Genomic DNA, 17,563 nt, shown 5'->3' with positions numbered 1-17,563 from the left:
ACTTTAGACTGGAGAAGAAGTTCACTTTTTTTGCCCCCAACAAACCAAAACAATAATAATAATAATATAGGGGCTGAAAGCTCCAGAGATGTCTCCATGTTTTTTAATGCACAGATCACAAGGATTTAGTTGACTGAAAAGATGTGCAGTACCTACCACCATGTGACTCCTTTACAGAAGTATATACACAGTCTTTGCCTATTGAAGGCCAATGTAGAGAAACCAGCAAGAGTAAGCCATATTTTTACAGACTGCCATACTTGATCAACATGTTCACAGTGCAGGCAGGTAGACAGGATGGTAAGCCCTCCATTACATTATTTCATCTGGTAAGAAAGGACAGACGTATTACAGGCTCATGACACACAGATGCAGAGCTTCTTTTTAAGACTGCTGTCAGTATGTTCCAGGAATTTAAAGAACATAAACACAAATCTGTTGAGACTAAATAGCTTACCCAGCTTTCATCTGGAAGACATGATAAAACAAAGGTCTGTCAGCTGAGGCCCCAGTCGAGCATAACTAGTCTCATTATAGAGATCTTGAGTGACACAAACATCCTCTTTCAGCAGCAGGTTTGAGAAATGGACTTGTGATATAAAAGGAAATAAAAGAGCACACACTGAAGACATTTTCAGTCAGATTTTATATATCAATATAGAGAGATATTCAAAAGTAATCCATTACAGAAAATCAAAAGGTGGAACCAGTTTGGTTTAATAACAGTTCATCGTTGCATGTACAGTTGGCTGATCCCTGTCCTGTCCTTTTTCGTGAAAAACACTTCAAGAAAATGGAAAAAGTAAACGAAAAAGGCACAAAGAAAGAAAAATCAATCATCTCGTTAACACTAAGGTTGGTAATCATGGCAAAAGGGTGGTCATGTTTCAGGAGGGGGTCACCATGTTTACGTGGGTGTATGAAGAAAAAAAGGGTTTGCACATGAAAAAGATGCTAAATGATGCACAGCAAGAAACAACACAAACCACTTTGGTGGAAAGATTCAGACTTCTTACAATCAGGGAATGCAGTGCTCTCCTTTTATACAAATAAATTAATATACCTGTCAACACTTTATCTAAAATCTTATGTACAGCTTCTCTTTTACATAATTGTATAATACATTATCAAAAACCTTATGAAAACATATTTACAAATCAATGAATCAAAAAGCACCCTCAAAAACTCTCCAGTGTCAAACACACACACATACACACACACACACACACACACACACACACACACACACACACACACACACACACACAACACTTACACAGACATACACTCTTACACACCTGTGTATCCACACATCTGTTTTCTTCCATGCAGTACACAATAAAGAAGGCATTCAAAGAGGGTTGTGCAACAAAGAGCATACAAAACAGTTTCAAATATGGCTGAGGGATGAACAGCAGCACTCACATGCGTAAAAATGAACTCACACACGCACACACACAAGCACACACACACACACACACACACACACACGGACTTTAAAGGTCTATAAATAGAGTAACAGTGTTAACGACTGGACTAAACGGGCATTAAACATGTTCTCTGATTTGTCATTTTGGTTTCGTTACATCACAGTCAGATTTGAGTTTTGGTGGTTACATCACATAACGGGTCTTTTTCAGTGTGCAGCCACCAGCTGGGCCCTCCCACACGGAGCCATCCAAACTGTCTGCTCAGATATCCGCCTTCTCAGGGAGACCGCAGTGGGCTACGGTATCCAGCTTGCTATTGTGTGTGCGTGCAATCATGTGTGTGTTTAGCCTGAAACAATGAATGGCTGCATTGTCAGCTGGTGGGCAATCATGCATGCTGTTTGTGTTTTTTTTTTATTGTTTTTTTAGAGGGCAAGTGCAAGTTGTCTCTGTCCTCTGGAGAACAGTGAGAATCACTGCACCCCTGTGTGTGTTCATGTGTGCATTTGTCACAGTCAAAAGTGGGTGATCAAATAAAATTCTTAACACTCAAGGGGGTTTTGTGAACCACATAATTCCGCAGCCCAACTAAAAGCTGCAGTCTATTGCTTTTCTCAAACCATTGAACACCTAAACAAGTTACAATAAAGACGACAGATGTCTCAAGTAAAATATCTCTAACCTCTCATCCTCTCTGCTCCCCGACAACTAAGGCCCAAAGAGCGTTCTGGGTGCCTCCATTTACTTGCACAAACCTGATGCACTCTCCTAAATCTCTGGAGGTTTGGAGGTCAAATCAAAACATAACCCCTCAAATCAGCCGTGTTAAAGCTGCACTCAGACAACTCACCCTTAAAGGCTTGTTCCTGAACCAGAGAGAAAGCACATGATGTCGAAGCTTTCTTTAAAATCAGTCTGAAAATTAAAAACTAAACAGAAAAACCTTTGGGTAAAAGGTTAATCCCAAAAAAGCTCCAGTTATGACATCTATGACATTAGTGGTTGACTCAAACATGAATCTGTACAGATTGTCCCATCAACGCAGGTGCTGTCCCAGTTTCAGAGCTCACTCTCCCAAACAGTTCTCCCAGAGCTCCCAGTGGCCCACCAGGAATTACACAAACTAAAACACTGAGGATGAAACAGAAGCTGGCACAAGCCTCATCACAAAATATAAGACACACAGCACACAGCACACACCTCACTCGTGATCAATGCAAAAGACTCAAAAGAGGAACCAGTTCAAACACCATAATTCAGTTCAGGTCAATGTTGGGAACACATCAAAACACATTGACAAATCCAATCTCAACTTTTTCCCAGAGAAAATCCAGCTGCAGCACAGAAAAAAAGATAAGTGTTTTTAAAAGAAACAATGTTTGTGTAATTAAATCTGCTGTTTTCCAAATAGAGTTTGGCATAGGACATTGGCTGTGAATGGCTGCATGTAAAACTCGATGATATGTTCTTTCTCCCTTCAAGGAAACTTGGTCCATGTGACCCCTGACCTCTCTGTGTGTGCGTGTGCCTGAGCGGCCGTCTTCACCTGGATTCCGCTCTTCTTGGTCACTTTGTAGTTGAGAGCATAGGCTGCTCCGTGTACCAGTGAGTCCCTGGATCAGGCATGCTGCCTCCTAGTGGCAGGGCTATGAACTGCGGGCAGGTGCCACCTCCTGCTCCAACGACTCCCATGTTGACTCCCTGTGGGTACGGGTGGTGGTGCGCGTGGTGTCCCATGCCGTCAGTCCGTCCGATGTGGATCTCATCCTCCTCGCCCTCGCCGGTAGTCTTGCGGTAGACGGGGTTGTCGAAGTTCATGCTCTTGGTGGAATTGCGTCGCCAGTTCCGCCACACCAGGTAGACTCCGGTGCACACCAGGCCGAACACCACTGTGGCAACAATAGGAACTGCATGCGTTTAACACACAGCGGCAGGGACATGGGAAGGGGGCAGCGTTAACAAGGCAGACCAAGTCCATGGTGTGAAATGAGAGGCACAGAGGGGAGCAGAACAGGCATGCGGGGGGACAGAGGGGTCAGGGGGCAGTGACACAGAGATTGTGTGTGTGTGTGTGTGTGTGTGTGTGTGTGGGTGGCTCGGTTAAACATCGGGTGACAGTCGCGTCACTCATGAACCGACAGTTCTCACACAGACTCTCAGTAAGCTGTGCCAAACATCATCAGAGGGCTGACTGTGGAGAAAATTTGTTTTTAACTCTCCTCCTATCAAATAACATCATCCTCAAAGAAAGTGTCCTTGAATAAGCAATGGGATTTAATATTGCATTATTGAATTAAAGCACCAATAAAGCTCCCATGGTTTATTGATGTCTTATTTTCATTTTCTTTCTTCTTTTAGGAGCAACACTTTTTGCTTTTCGCTCCTATGAGACCATTTTTCATAGCATTATAATCTAATAGCTATATTTTCCCTTGGCTTGCTATACATTTGCCTGAAGAAGATCCTTTGGATGGAAATGTTGCCATTGATAAAGTTGCTCATTGGGAGCGGACCTTTCCCTTTTTTCTGCAGTTTATACCTTTTTTACCCCTGCACCTGTATGCAATTTGTTTGGATGAGCGCACACTAGTCTTTCTCTTTTAGATATAAATATACACATTTATTGCGTTGATCCGTTGATGTCTGAAGATATAGTAAGTAGGGCCCCACCTATATGGGAGTTTGGGGAAAAATACCTATATCGATATTTGAGAGAGAAAAAAATCTGATACCAATAAATTAGCTGATATCTTTCTTAGATCAATCTTCAATCAGTAGAGCTAGATAAAGATCTACACATTTATTGTGTTGATCCGTCAAATGCAGTAATCAAACACTTTTGGAAAAGATATATAACTAAGACAAGATGGTCACTCAACTGGAAAGTAACTGCGTATGTTAGTGCATCATCGCTCGACACTCTGAGGTTTATGATGCTTGTTGTAATCCATAAAGCACTCTGCTAGTGACAGCCAGAAAGCTTCATTGCTAGTGTAATACAATGATACTCAAATGAAATGCTATTTGACTAGTGAATAAATCTGCTTTAAAATGAGGCCGATAATGATAGTCATTGGATATGCTAAAATCGGCTGATGTTATCGTCTGGCCAATTAATGGGTCGGGCTCTAGTTAGAACGAACTGTCTGAAAACAACATTTATATTAGTTATTAAATGCTTCTTTTACTACAAGTACTATCCACTGTAGCTCTATCCTGAAATAAAAAAAATATCTTCTGCTGTTAAGTGCTGTGCAACAACAGACAAATAACACTACTAAGGGGTAAAGGGCTTAACATGCTCATATTACTAAGCTGTCTGGTTGGCTGCATACTGCTGGTAACAAGGAGAAAAATTGCAGTTATTTAGGTGCACCAACCCTGCCCTTGCTTTCTTTCTGTATTATAGTATTCTTACTGCAGAGAGACAAAACGATTACTGACAGGCCAGTAGCGTAACCCAACACAACAACACAGCGTGATGTGAATAATGCAGAGAGGCAGCAATGTCAGACGCACAAAGAAAATGACTTCGAGAAACCTCACCGAGAAGACCTGTATTCCAGGCTTCTCTTATCCCGCCACAGCAGGGTCAGTGTGAATGGACTACAAACAGAGAGGCCTTAGGGTGCAGGTAGACAGCAGCTAAACGCAGCCCTGCAGGGCCTCAGACGTGGACGGACACACACAGACAAAGAGGACTCCCAGTGACTTACCAATGGGGATGACGACCCCCAAAACAGCCACTGTCAGGTTCTCGCCCAGGAGGAAATGTTCGCTTCCAGCTGAAGAGAGAAGGGGCGAGAGAGGGAGAGAGAGAGAGAGAGAGAGAGGAATTAGAGGAGTTAGAGCGAGAAAAGACAGAAGAGGGAGAGAGGATAAGAGGGAGAAAGCTCACAGGATATAAAAATGCACGAGAAATAGAGTGAGAGATAAGCAGGGGAGGCAGGACAGGAGAGCCGGTAGAAGAGAGAGGAGATAAAACACAGCAGCCGGGTGTTCGTGCATACATGGCTGTGAGTGTTTTACAGAAAGAGGAAGATAGTGAGAAAGAGGTTAGAATAAAAATGACAGCGGGTGAGAAAAATGATGAGTTTATGGCATTTGGCAGAGTGACCTTGACACTACCCCTGACCTTCTACACTTCATTAACACTTCTTTTCCACTTCACATTTAACACTCATTTATATAACACTTATGTACAGTTACACACGTGCCATCACCCACGCAATGGACTACAGCCCACACAAAGAGCAATTTATAGAGAGAAGGCCACATTTTCAAGGTAACATTCATCACTCCTTTTAAATGCAGCTGAGCGTGGTTTTAAGGGTCTTGTCAATCCCTCATTTTAATGTCATCATTACAGCCAGGCTGAGGTTGTGAGCTACATTATGAGGGTGAGAAGTACTGTAGGATCTGATAGCTAGCAGGAGATGAGGACACTCAGGTGACAGCGTCCCTTTAAAAGGGACCACTTGAATGTGAAAATCTGCCACCTGAGAGCGGAAGAAGACACTAGTGGTCTGTTCATAGGGCGACTTGGCATGCTGAAAATCAACTCATCTTACACCTAACCCATGGCAGTGATATCAGCAAATAAAAATTGCATATAAAGAAATGACAATCTTCTTCATGAACGCATTTGTGGGTCTTAAAGAGACATCGGTATTTCAGTCTGTTTTATGACCAGTTGAAAATTCTACAGGAGTTTTTAAGGAAACCTATTTAAAGTATTTGTCGTAGTTTTATCAGTGTCTTTAAATAAAGGCAGAATGAATACATATGTTTTTTTCATACACAGCTCACTCACAGTGTTGAGAGACGCTGCTGTCCCCTGCTGGTGTGGTAGACACGACCATAGCGGTGGCCGTGGAGTGGGAGCCCAGAGCCTTTGATGCTTGTGAGGAAAGAGGCTTCAGGGTGGAGAGGGTTGTAAGGGAGTCTGGGGCACCAGAGGGAGCTGTGGTTAAGTGGGGGGTGGCATCTGCCTGTGAAACCCCCCCTGAGGGAGGCGGGAAGTCTTCAGTAACAAGCGAGCTAGTGTCAGACGGAGGCGAATATGTGGGTGTTGTGTCGTTTCTCGGTGCTCCTGGAATTAGAGAAGAGAAGATAACAGAATATGAAGCTTCAGAGAAAGTTATTGTCGATGTGTTGGAGCACCTGGAATATGATTTCAAATCTGTTCTTTCTCAATACCCTTGAAGTACTTGTGACTTTTGGGAAATTAACACTTTCTTGCAAATAGTTTTAAAGAGAAATTATTTTAAATATACATCCTCTGTTCTTTAAAAATGAAGCTACAGTCAGGAAATGTTAGCTTAGCTTAGAATGACTGGAAACAGAAAGGAACGGATAGCTTGTCTCTCAATGGTTAAAAAGATCTCCCTTCAATTAACTCTTATTCTGGTATTCATTTTATCATTGAATACTAAAACGTAGAATCCGAAAATCTTTAAACATGTTATTAGTTACTAAACCAAATTAACTAACATCAACGTTGAAGTATCATAAAAGATTCTGTTAGTATTGATTTGGTTTTGCAGTTGAAACTCATACTAGTGTCACTGTGCTTCATCAGTAAACTGTGTGGGTCGATACTTTTAATAAAATCAGTTAAGACAGTTAATAAGACAATAACAACACTTATTTAGTGTGAATAATAAGAAGCTTGTTGTGAATTATATGTGAAGTATATCTTATTTTGTGGTCTGTTCAGGTACTGTTTATTATAGGCATGCTCATTGATGTTTCTATCAGTGTTGTCATTGGCTGAGTTTTGCTGTAAAAGTGACAAAACAAACATATATTTCTCATCAATGTGCTAACATGTACATTTACTGAAAGCTGCTGCAGTGCATTTCAAATTAAGATTGAAATACTTCCTTTGTCTGTACTATCATCATGCTTTGAATCAGAATCATTTTGTTTGGAATTATTGCCAATTAAAATCAGCTCACCTCTCCTTCATTAACAAAGTACCATGACCATTATCATAATTCAATGTGTTAAAAATGTATGAGCAGAAGAAAGCATTTGTCCTTTAGATGTTGTGTTGAATCCCATTAAACTACACAGAGGTGGTCCATGTATGTGTTGCTTAGCAACCATCTTTTCATCAGAGGTTGAATTACTTTGTTGCTTGGGGGTCGCATATTTCATGATTTATCATCAATTACTACCTACTACAAATAAAATATTGATTGTTTACACAATTTCTACCAAACTCTACCTCTGTAATAAAATGCATTAAGCCAGTAATGAACAGCAATGAGATGAATATAGTGCTACATTTAGCCTAATAAAACAACGAGATGAATACAGTGTTACATTTAACCTAATAAAACAACGAGATGAATACAGTGCTACATTTAACCTAATAAAACAACGAGATGAATACAGTGCTACATTTAGCCTAATAAAACAACGAGATGAATACAGTGTTACATTTAGCCTAATAAAACAATGAGATGAATACAGTGCTACATTTAGCCTAATAAAACAATGAGATGAATACAGTGTTACATTTAGCCTAATAAAACAATGAGATGAATACAGTGTTACATTTAGCCTAATAAAACAATGAGATGAATACAGTGCTACATTTAGCCTAATAAAACAATGAGATGAATACAGTGTTACATTTAGCCTAATAAAACAATGAGATGAATACAGTGCTACATTTAGCCTAATAAAACAATGAGATGAATACAGTGCTACATTTAGCCTAATAAAACAATGAGATGAATACAGTGTTACATTTAGCCTAATAAAACAATGAGATGAATACAGTGCTACATTTAGCCTAATAAAACAATGAGATGAATATAGTGCTACATTTAACCTAATAAAACAACGAGATGAATACAGTGCTACATTTAACCTAATAAAACAACGAGATGAATACAGTGCTACATTTAGCCTAATAAAACAATGAGATTAATATAGTGCTACATTTAGCCTAATAAAACAACGAGATGAATACAGTGTTACATTTAATAAAACAGGAGAAAACAGATGAAAGACTTAAAATGATCACTATCAGTGAAATGGTTAAGATGTTGTAATAAGGAAAAATAAACAGGACATGCAGGATAACCAAGTCATACATGTTTAATCATGACTTTAATCCAATTTAATCCAATTATGTTTAGGGAATATTCTTCTAATTAGTTTATTACTTCACCAAGTTTGACATATTCGCTCTGTTACTGTGAAGAAAAGTAATCTATCATAGAAAATAATATTATTATTGTTTTAGTGTTACAATAATATTAATATAAGGATCTTACACATGTGAGCACTAACACAAAAAGTCTTAAATATTTGAGTATAATGTTTTTATTTAAGTAGAGACATTTTTTAAAGTTCCCCCTCTGAAAAAAGGTCTGTCTTAAGTGAAGCTGAATTGAATCATCTTCACGGTCAGCACTGTGCAGTCTGCCCCGACAAATCCTATTAGGTGTTATTGATCACTAATTCCTCTCAATAAACAGGCTCACCTGGCACACAGCCCCTCATATCGGGGCCCAGGTCCTGTCCGTCGGGGCAGGCGCAGGTGTATTTGGGCGAGTGTTCTGTAATCTGTGGAGCCTTCAGACATAAGTAATCACAGCCTCCATTGGCCACACTGCCCAGATTACAGCTGTCAGGGCCTGGAGACACAGACAAAAAGACACAGAGAGACACTGAGACACGGGAATGACACAGTGATCATTTTAAAAATAGGATTATCACTATTTCAACATCTGGAGATAGTAGAGAATCAGAATGATGTTTTGGACATTTTGTTGTTCCCTCCTCTGTGAATACACTGATCAATTCCCTTTCAGAAAAGCCATTCACGATGTGTAAACAAAAACTAGAAGAATACAAAGAATAACATCTGGCGACTTACAGAGACTGGCTGTAAATATTAACTAGTTCCTTTGCAGCTGTGCCAAAAAACGACTCCACTGTGTTCAAGCCAGTACTGTTCATGAACCATCAAAGACAGGTGATGAAAAACAGTGAAAGATGTAAATATTATTGTGTATAGACTACTCACTGGAGGGAAGACACCAAAAGAGGCAAGGCTGATATATTTATGGAAACCGAGATGCAAGAATGGAAACACCAGCATCATATTCATGATTTAAACCTCTGTTCAGTTAAATTCAAATCTGGATGGTCCTAAAAGAAAACCAGGTTGGAGGCAGAGTTTATGACAGATGTGTGAATGTTCGGCTGCTCCTGATGCTTTGATCACTCTGCTGCAGTCACACGTCTCAACATTATTTATTCATGTGCCGGTCTGACATGGACCCACTGCGGGACACTTGGTCACAGAGATGCGTCTCAGCTTGTAGAATCACAGTGAGGGGAAGAAAGTGAACAGTACAGACATGCATGTACATTCCCTGTTATTTAGGACACACACACCTTGGGGCTGTCGGAGCTGGTGGAAAACCGCAATGTCGTGGGGGTCGTTGAGGTTTTCAGCCAGCGTCTGGACATCCTGACCTGTCAACCTGTTAGCCATGAAGACTGCCGCTCTGTCTCTGTCCGTCCAGTAGATACGATCCTGAAACACAGGGAAGATTAGGTTTTCATTATGACTAACACAATGTAGAAGTCAGGCAGGGCACTGCTAGGCTACAACCCAGGAGCACATTTTGGCACACAAGGGAATTCTAAAAGCTCCAGCTCTGAAGGACACACAACCTAGAAGACATAAAACTACTCTCTTTATGTCTCTTAGTGCAGCCTCGGCTGTTGCAGTTAGGGATCATTAGCATTATGTCTGCAAACTTACTCTCTGACCAAAGATGGTTCATGTAGTTTCGACTTTTTACCAGCATTGCACACACATGTTAGCATTGTCAATTTGAGCATGTGCTAAAGCTAATTTTAGCATTTAGCTCAAAACTCTAGCTCAAACTCTATTAGAAGCTTGTGCTGTGGACAGCATTTGAGATGTCCATCCAGTTGTGATCAGAAATAAACTTAACCAAAATGCAAAAGATGACACATTTCATTGCATTATGCAGGACCGTAGTGTACAGCAACATGCACTAATACAGCTTGTACATTTCCAGAGTCATGTATGTTCAAGAGTCCTTCAACTTGAAAGGGACTTAATTAAATCTCTGCTTTTGTATGAATGACATGAAATTGGTGAATGAAAAAGAGTGAAAATAGAAGAATCATGAATACAGACCACAGTGGGAGAGTAAACAGAGCTAACAGCTGTAAATGCTAGGCTCAGCGTATACTCACGACTCTAATTTATTTGAGGAAAAACAATGAAGAGAAAATTAACGCCAGTGAAATATGCACTGATAAATATTTTGTGTCACACATAGTCTCATTGATTATCTTTTGTGGAAGAGAAAGTGTGTTAATTTGACATGCGCTGCAAATAACATGAGTGGATGAATGCATCAAGGAAATAAATATGCAGAGGTTTAACTCAGAAATAATTCTATTCAACTAATGAAATGCAGCTGACATATTCTGGGGTTGCTGTAGAAACTACAGCCTAATATAGCCACATGAGAGTGTGTGTGTGTGTGTCTGTGTGTGTGTGTGTGTGTGTGTCTGTTTGTGTTGAGTCAGTCACTGAGCCAGTCCGAGATGGTAATGTGATGTTCACTACAACACGGTCCACTCAATAACACAGAGCTGGTGTGTGTTGAACATCCTAAACAGGAAGGTCACCTTGTAGTCACAACAGGGCAGAGAGCAGAGGAGCCCTGGATCGATTATGTATCGCACCAGAGGGGATTTATCATCGTTTTGTTAGGTACACTACAGTGCTGCCTGCAGAGTCGACTGCAGCACAGTACAGTAGAACAATTACAAGGTTGTGCTTTGAACAGCTCAACCCTATTGGCAGTTTTATTATTTAACAGGGAGAAAATCAACAGAGAAGGGTGATAAAATATGTTTCTTCTTTATCTAACTTGAGCAAAGTGAAAAGTGGTGATTGATTGATTGATTGATTAATTAATAATGCTACTTTATACGGCTGCTCAACATGTGAATATATGAGCTTTAGTTATTAGTAACTTGCATAACTCATATATTAAAGGTCAATATTTTCTGAAAAGTGGAGCAGGCAAAAGATGGAGAGGATGGCCTCGGCTGTGTACTTATATTTGTGAATATTGTGTTTTTTTGTGCTGTGTCGACATAACTGTCAATCCTGAGTTTTGAAAATACAATAAAATTAGGACATGAGGACATGACTCACTTTTTTTTTTACAATATTCTTTGACACTTTAAATACATTTGGGTGATGATTCAAGTGAGGTTTTACTCAAAGTAAATTTGGAATGCAAATGTTTTAAGAGACTAGACGCCATGGTTCTTTTCTTTTTACCTCCTTTCAAAACAAATCTGCAGAGCTAAGTCTTCTTTATTATTGTGTAGCAATGGAGGGACATTAAAATCCATGTTGGTGTTTTGACTTCAAAAAGCCCCCTAGGAGCATTTAGCTGAACAATGTCATTCAATGGGATACTTTCAAAAATTCCGAGCTTGTAAACTGGTCCGTTGCCATAAGAAACCTGCTGCCCTGATCCCCCTGAGACCAGATACCCTTGAGAGGAGTCCCACTTGGGAATCGACCACCTGGCTGATGTATTTAGCACCCATCTGCAGCTGTCTGGGACTCTGCTGCAGTGGCAACGACGCTGATTTTCTCTGAGTTTGTAAGCAAAAGCATGATTCTACACAAGCCCAAAAACACAACAAAGAGACCAGATAGGAAGAATTTGTAGGATAAAACCAGATCTAAGTTTCTCTGATGGCCATCATGACATATCACACAAACTGGGAGGTTGGCTAAGGACCAAAACATAAGTGTGTTGAGCCTGTAGGCTATCTTCTCCCTGTGGCTGTTCTCTGTTTAGTATGCTCTGCTAGTCAAACCCATCGGGGCAAACAGACCACAGGACACACACACACATAATGTACAGTAAATTGAATTTAACTCTCATTACTTTTAAACTCCCAGTCACACTGCGGGCCCCCGTGAGGCGGGTGAGGAAGATGTGGATATGATGAGATGTGCACAACAAGACAGAAATCTTTTAAACGTGTTACACACAAACCTCAAACACAGCCAGAGCATAGGGATGTCCCAGTCTCTCTGAGGACGACATGTGTGTCCTGCGGTGAGCTCCGTTCAGGTCCACACTGGCTATCAGGTGCAGCTTTGAGTCCACCCAGTACAGACGCCTGTTGGCTACATCTGCGACACACAAACACACACACACATACACACACACACACACACACACACACACACACACACACACAGATAAGACTTTCGCAAGCTGAGTAGAAATTGATTGTCTTTGTGGTAAGCACTGATGCACTCCGACCAGCAAATCCCTGTAGGTGCTATTGATTACTCTTAAAATGTCAGGTTCTCACTATTACAGCAGTTTAAGTTTTACTTTGTTGATCTATATGTTATGACTCTCCTCAAATGTCATTCGAAAAACAAGTAGGATAACATTTTCTCCATCTTTGTTAAATATTTATCCTCATTATTTTAATTACTTCTGACCTTTACCTCCCATTCAATTATCGAATGCATTAACTCTGTGCTTCAGGCAATTTAAGATAAATGAAAATAGCTTTAAAAAAAAGTGTCAAATAAAACCTTGTGTAACATAATAAAGAGATAAAGGGTGAAAAAAAAGTGCTGTGCTCTCACCTAGAGTGATTCCATTGGGCCATTCAATGTTATCAGCCACCAGCACCTGTCGGTCCACTCCATTCATCCCGGCTTTCTCTATCTTGGCTTGCGTGCCCCAGTCTGACCAGTACATGAAGCTGGAGTGAACAAAGGAAGCACATTTAACGTTATATTGTGGAGTGTTCATGTAATGCAGCTGTGCTCAGCAGGAAATGTGAAATAGAAGATCTTGCAGTGCAAAAGTGTTATTCTGTTCATAATGAGATGCTTTCTTTTTTTCCTCCCCCAGTTTTTTTGTCAGATTTCATCACTTTATTTATTATGTCATTTAGTCTGCCCACATTGTTGTGCCAACAGGCTCTGCTGAATATATAATGCTCTGGTTGCGACATTTTGTCTGGAACTTTGCCATTCTTTGAGAAAGTTGTGGGTTTCTGTGTAGGTGCTGCTCTGCACTGTGTCTGGCTGCTTTCACACAACAAAGACACAGCTACCAGACACAAGGGATTGTAACTTTGTGTCACACTGTTGAGGTACCAGCAATTCAGATAGCATTCTTCTATATATATATATATTTTTTTACGAGGACTGCACAAACTTTCTGTATGGGCAAGATGACAGAAAAGTAGTGCTGCTGAAAATTGCCTTTGAAATATTCAGTATTCAGAGAAGTCTTGTAGAAGGACTGTGAAAACCAGACACGGGGATGTGGATTTTGTCAAATGATAGCTGAAACTATGATTCTCTACTAAAGACTGAACAATAAAGCAGTAGCATACTGTCTCTGATTTGATGTGTGAGGATAGATTCTGTAAGATATGTGAAACAGAGGTTTTGTGGGAGACTGAAATAAGACATATTCCTGTTGTAACTACAGTGCTCCTCCAGTATATAAATAAACTTCATTAAAGCCAGTGACAAATACATCTGCAACAACCAGAAGAAACGTTGTAAGGAACTGTCCGTTCAGCACCACAACACGTCTTAGAGCTGAACGATGCAGCAACAGAATCACAGTTTCATCTTTACATATAAAATACCATTACCACCTCACTGATGCTTGGTTTGTTTTTCTCCACAGCATTTAGCAGCTGATAACATGGATTATCCGGATCATTTCACACAGCGTAAATTGGTCTGGTGAGGATGTAGTTCTTCTAATATTAATTTCTGAAATACATTTATTGGTTTAATCACCCTTTAGTTAAAGTTATTTGGCAGGAATTCCTTTTATTTTCCTTACAATCTGCCCAAATTGTCATAATTGTAAGGAATGTATTCCATTTAATTCTGTGGTTTGCAGTCGGCTCAACATGTTTAAACCAGCACATTCAAAAGATGTTAGTGTATGAGTTTTGTGTAGTTTCAATGGTTATCATGCATTATGAGTCAGTATGCACTGTAACAACACAGAGATTTAAACAGTCATTTCTATGTAAATGTTTATTACATTCAAAGACAAAAGTCATTTGGTGTCTCAGTAAGAGATCTGTGCTTTTGGGGATAAGAATCGGACTTTCATATGCAGGAAATCTCAGTGTGTGTGTGTGTGTGTGTGTGTGTGTGTGTGTGTGTGTGTGTGCCTCAGCTCTGACTCTGTGCTCGTTTACTTAATTCTGCGTATGTTTGTTTTCATCTAGCTTCTGATCACCAGAACAAAAAAAAAAGCTGCCGAGGCTGGCACAAATTCATAAAGCTTTCCAGATTAGGAGCAATCATCTAGGACAGAAATTCTAAAAAACTATTGAGTCAGGGTGCTTAAATGGGTCACCGGCGTGTTACTCTGCATTCCCAAAACAAAACAACAACAGTTCTCTTATGTTAATGATTAGACAGGGTCCCAGGAGAGGATTATGTTGATTCAATGCTCGGGTCTTTCACTTTACTAATCTTTATCTGGGCTCCATTGACTATCATCTACATTAAAATAGAATACATGCAGAGGAAATTAGTACTCTGACGGCATATTAGAAGAGAGGAGAGGAAGCATCATAAACTAAGTTTGCTACTTTTTTTTCTGATATGTTTTAAGCTGTAATTAAATTAACAGCCTAATGGTTGCTAATGAGCATATTTCTTAAAACAGGAAGGAGCTGAACTGGTCAGCAGTTAGTGTTAAAAATGTAAATCATAGTTTAAAGTTTAAAGACCATGGATAAGGATGCTGACATTTGTATTATTGAAGCTACTGTGAGCACCTTTTGGTTTGAGTTGATTATAGCTCCCCCTGTGGACAACGTGGTGCCTTTTATCTCTGTGCTGATTTGTTCTTGTATATGTGGAAGGAGTGTTTTCTAAAAGAAAACCTCATTCCGCTGTCTTTTAGGGAGGTTTCACACTAGGGACCTGGGTCCAGATCCAAGTACGCTTGGCCCCCACAGTCTGGTTCACTTGATCAGTGTAAAAAAAAAAACGTACTTGTACCGTACTCGGGTACCGTGCCTGAGTCCGCTTGAAGAGGTGGTCTCGGGCTCAAACAAGGACGTGGACCACTATATGAGTTTATTCTTAACAGCTCATGTTGCTTCAAAAACCATGGTATCGGTGCAGCACAGGCCCATTTCGTCATGTGAGCTGCTCATTGGATGTGGAGGTAGGAAGAAGGTTTTTGTTGGCATCCACAGTAAGCAGAATTGACATAGCACGCAAGTGTTTGCCATGGTTGCTTCTTATTCTTTCTGCTTCTTGGCAGATTTGCAAAGCAACTATGGGCATACCGCCACCTGCTGTATCAGACTGTGTACTTACGCAAGTGTACTCAGGTACGGAGCGATGTTACTAATGTGAACGCAGACCGACGGCGGAGAGGGGAGGGGGGAGGCAATCACGCTCGAGCATGGTACCAAACAATGGTGCCTAATATGAAAACTCCATTAAAAGGCAAACGTATCACTCGATGTGGATCCTAGCTGTGGAGAATATATTAAAGTCTGTTTTGGTCCAGTAGCATTTTCAGGCAGTAAAAAAATGATACACTAATATTTGATCCTGTGCCTGATGATCTTGTTTGCTCTTGTGGCTCATGAAGAGGTTACAGTATTGATTGACATTTTTTCATTACCAGCTAAAAACTCTTCACATGAGTTTTCATTTTAATAATGACATTCAGAGGTTATGGTTTTATGTCCGGCTTAAAGGCAAAATATATTTCTCTTACCCGCGGTGGGGGTCCAACGCTATCGCCCGCGGCTCGCTCAGGTCCGTGTTGACGAGGACTCGTCTCTTGGTGGCGTCCACTGAGGCCACAGAGATGGATTTGTCCCCGGAGTCTGCCCAGTATAGGTTGTGTTGGAGCCAGTCCAGAGCCAAACCCACAGGGGTCTGCAGGAATGAATCCAGCAGTGGTACCTGCTGGGAGGGGTCACTGGCCTCATGGATGAAGGCACTTGAGGGGGGCGGGCACAGAGAGATACAGAGAGGGGAAGGAGGGAGAATTTGAGGGGAGGAGAATATGAAAGTCGTAATCCTCAGCAAGGCAGCAGTTATTGTAAAATCGATGCACAGTGGAGGGATGCTGGCTGCCTGGTGGGGCCCTATGTTGTCATAATGAGTCTGTATCCACTATTCTTCTTATTCTATGGCACTCTACTAAAAGGATTTACTCTCAGAAAATATTAACTTTTTGTCTAACATTACAAGTGTAAGAATGTACAAACTTAAAAGATAATAAGACTATTAGTAAAACTATAGAATAAAACATTGTTGAAATCATAGCAGTGAAAGCAGCAATAGAAATAAACAGGGATAAAATAACTGATACATTTGAATGTTAGAAATGTGATGGGAAATATGAGCAGATACATGAAAGTGACAGTGACATTGAATGGCCTATAGATTATATATCATCCTGACTGATGTGTATTCTAAATCTCCAGTCTCCCCTGTGCTGTGAAGTGGCTGCATAGTAGAGAATGGGACTAGAGTGCGAGCTGTAGCCTTGGGCCATGCACGGAGCAGGTTCATCCAGGGGTTAGCATCCTTCTGTGCTGGATCACTTATTAGAATAGACAAGGCCTAACTCAGTGGTTGCCCTGCTGGCTAATGATTTGGCCCCGGCAGAGGTGCGAGGTGAGGGCCGCGCATCTGTGCTCCCTGAACAAGAATTTCACTTTAAGTTTCCCCAGAGGTCTTTTTCTTTTAACAGTCATCTTATAAAGGGAACAGAGTGCTCCAATTAGAATAGACTCAGGGGAGAAAACGTAGAGGGATAACAATAGGAAGGATGGAATTAATCTGGGATGATAGCAGGCCAGGGCCATCCAGTCAGCTGGTTAAATTTCAAAAAACAAAAAGATTGAACAAGAAGAAGATGCTCAGAACATTAAGTACAGGGGAATATTTCAGGTTCCAATATTTAAAGATTTGACACATCAAGTGGCTGAAATGTCAAATTTTGTTTGTTTGGCTTGAAATCAGAAGATACGAGAAAAAGATCAATGAAGTT

At 40.5% G+C, this 17,563-nt stretch overlaps 1 protein-coding gene across 2 annotated transcripts in view; it reads right to left on the bottom strand.

Moving 5' to 3' along the window:
* Positions 1–627: 627 nt before the first annotated feature.
* The window catches only part of LOC132978896 (low-density lipoprotein receptor-related protein 8-like), an 89,650-nt gene continuing 72,714 nt past the window's right edge, over positions 628–17,563 (bottom strand). Inside the window, exons 11-18 of one of the 2 annotated variants that reach the window (XM_061044245.1) lie at positions 16,277–16,504; positions 13,138–13,256; positions 12,527–12,666; positions 9,852–9,993; positions 8,933–9,085; positions 6,244–6,522; positions 5,147–5,215; positions 628–3,337 (exon numbers count right to left, since the gene is read on the bottom strand). In XM_061044245.1, coding sequence (XP_060900228.1) covers positions 2,997–3,337; positions 5,147–5,215; positions 6,244–6,522; positions 8,933–9,085; positions 9,852–9,993; positions 12,527–12,666; positions 13,138–13,256; positions 16,277–16,504 — 1,471 coding nt within the window. In that variant the 3' untranslated portion in view covers positions 628–2,996. The remainder of the gene's footprint in view (positions 3,338–5,146; positions 5,216–6,243; positions 6,523–8,932; positions 9,086–9,851; positions 9,994–12,526; positions 12,667–13,137; positions 13,257–16,276; positions 16,505–17,563) is intronic. The other variant, XM_061044247.1, reaches the window with a different exon arrangement.

The sequence above is a fragment of the Labrus mixtus genome, chromosome 8, assembly GCF_963584025.1.
Source record: "Labrus mixtus chromosome 8, fLabMix1.1, whole genome shotgun sequence".
Lineage (NCBI taxonomy): Eukaryota > Metazoa > Chordata > Actinopteri > Labriformes > Labridae > Labrus > Labrus mixtus.
The sequence above is the reverse complement of the archived record's forward strand: the minus strand, read 5'-3'. Positions and strand labels throughout refer to the sequence as shown.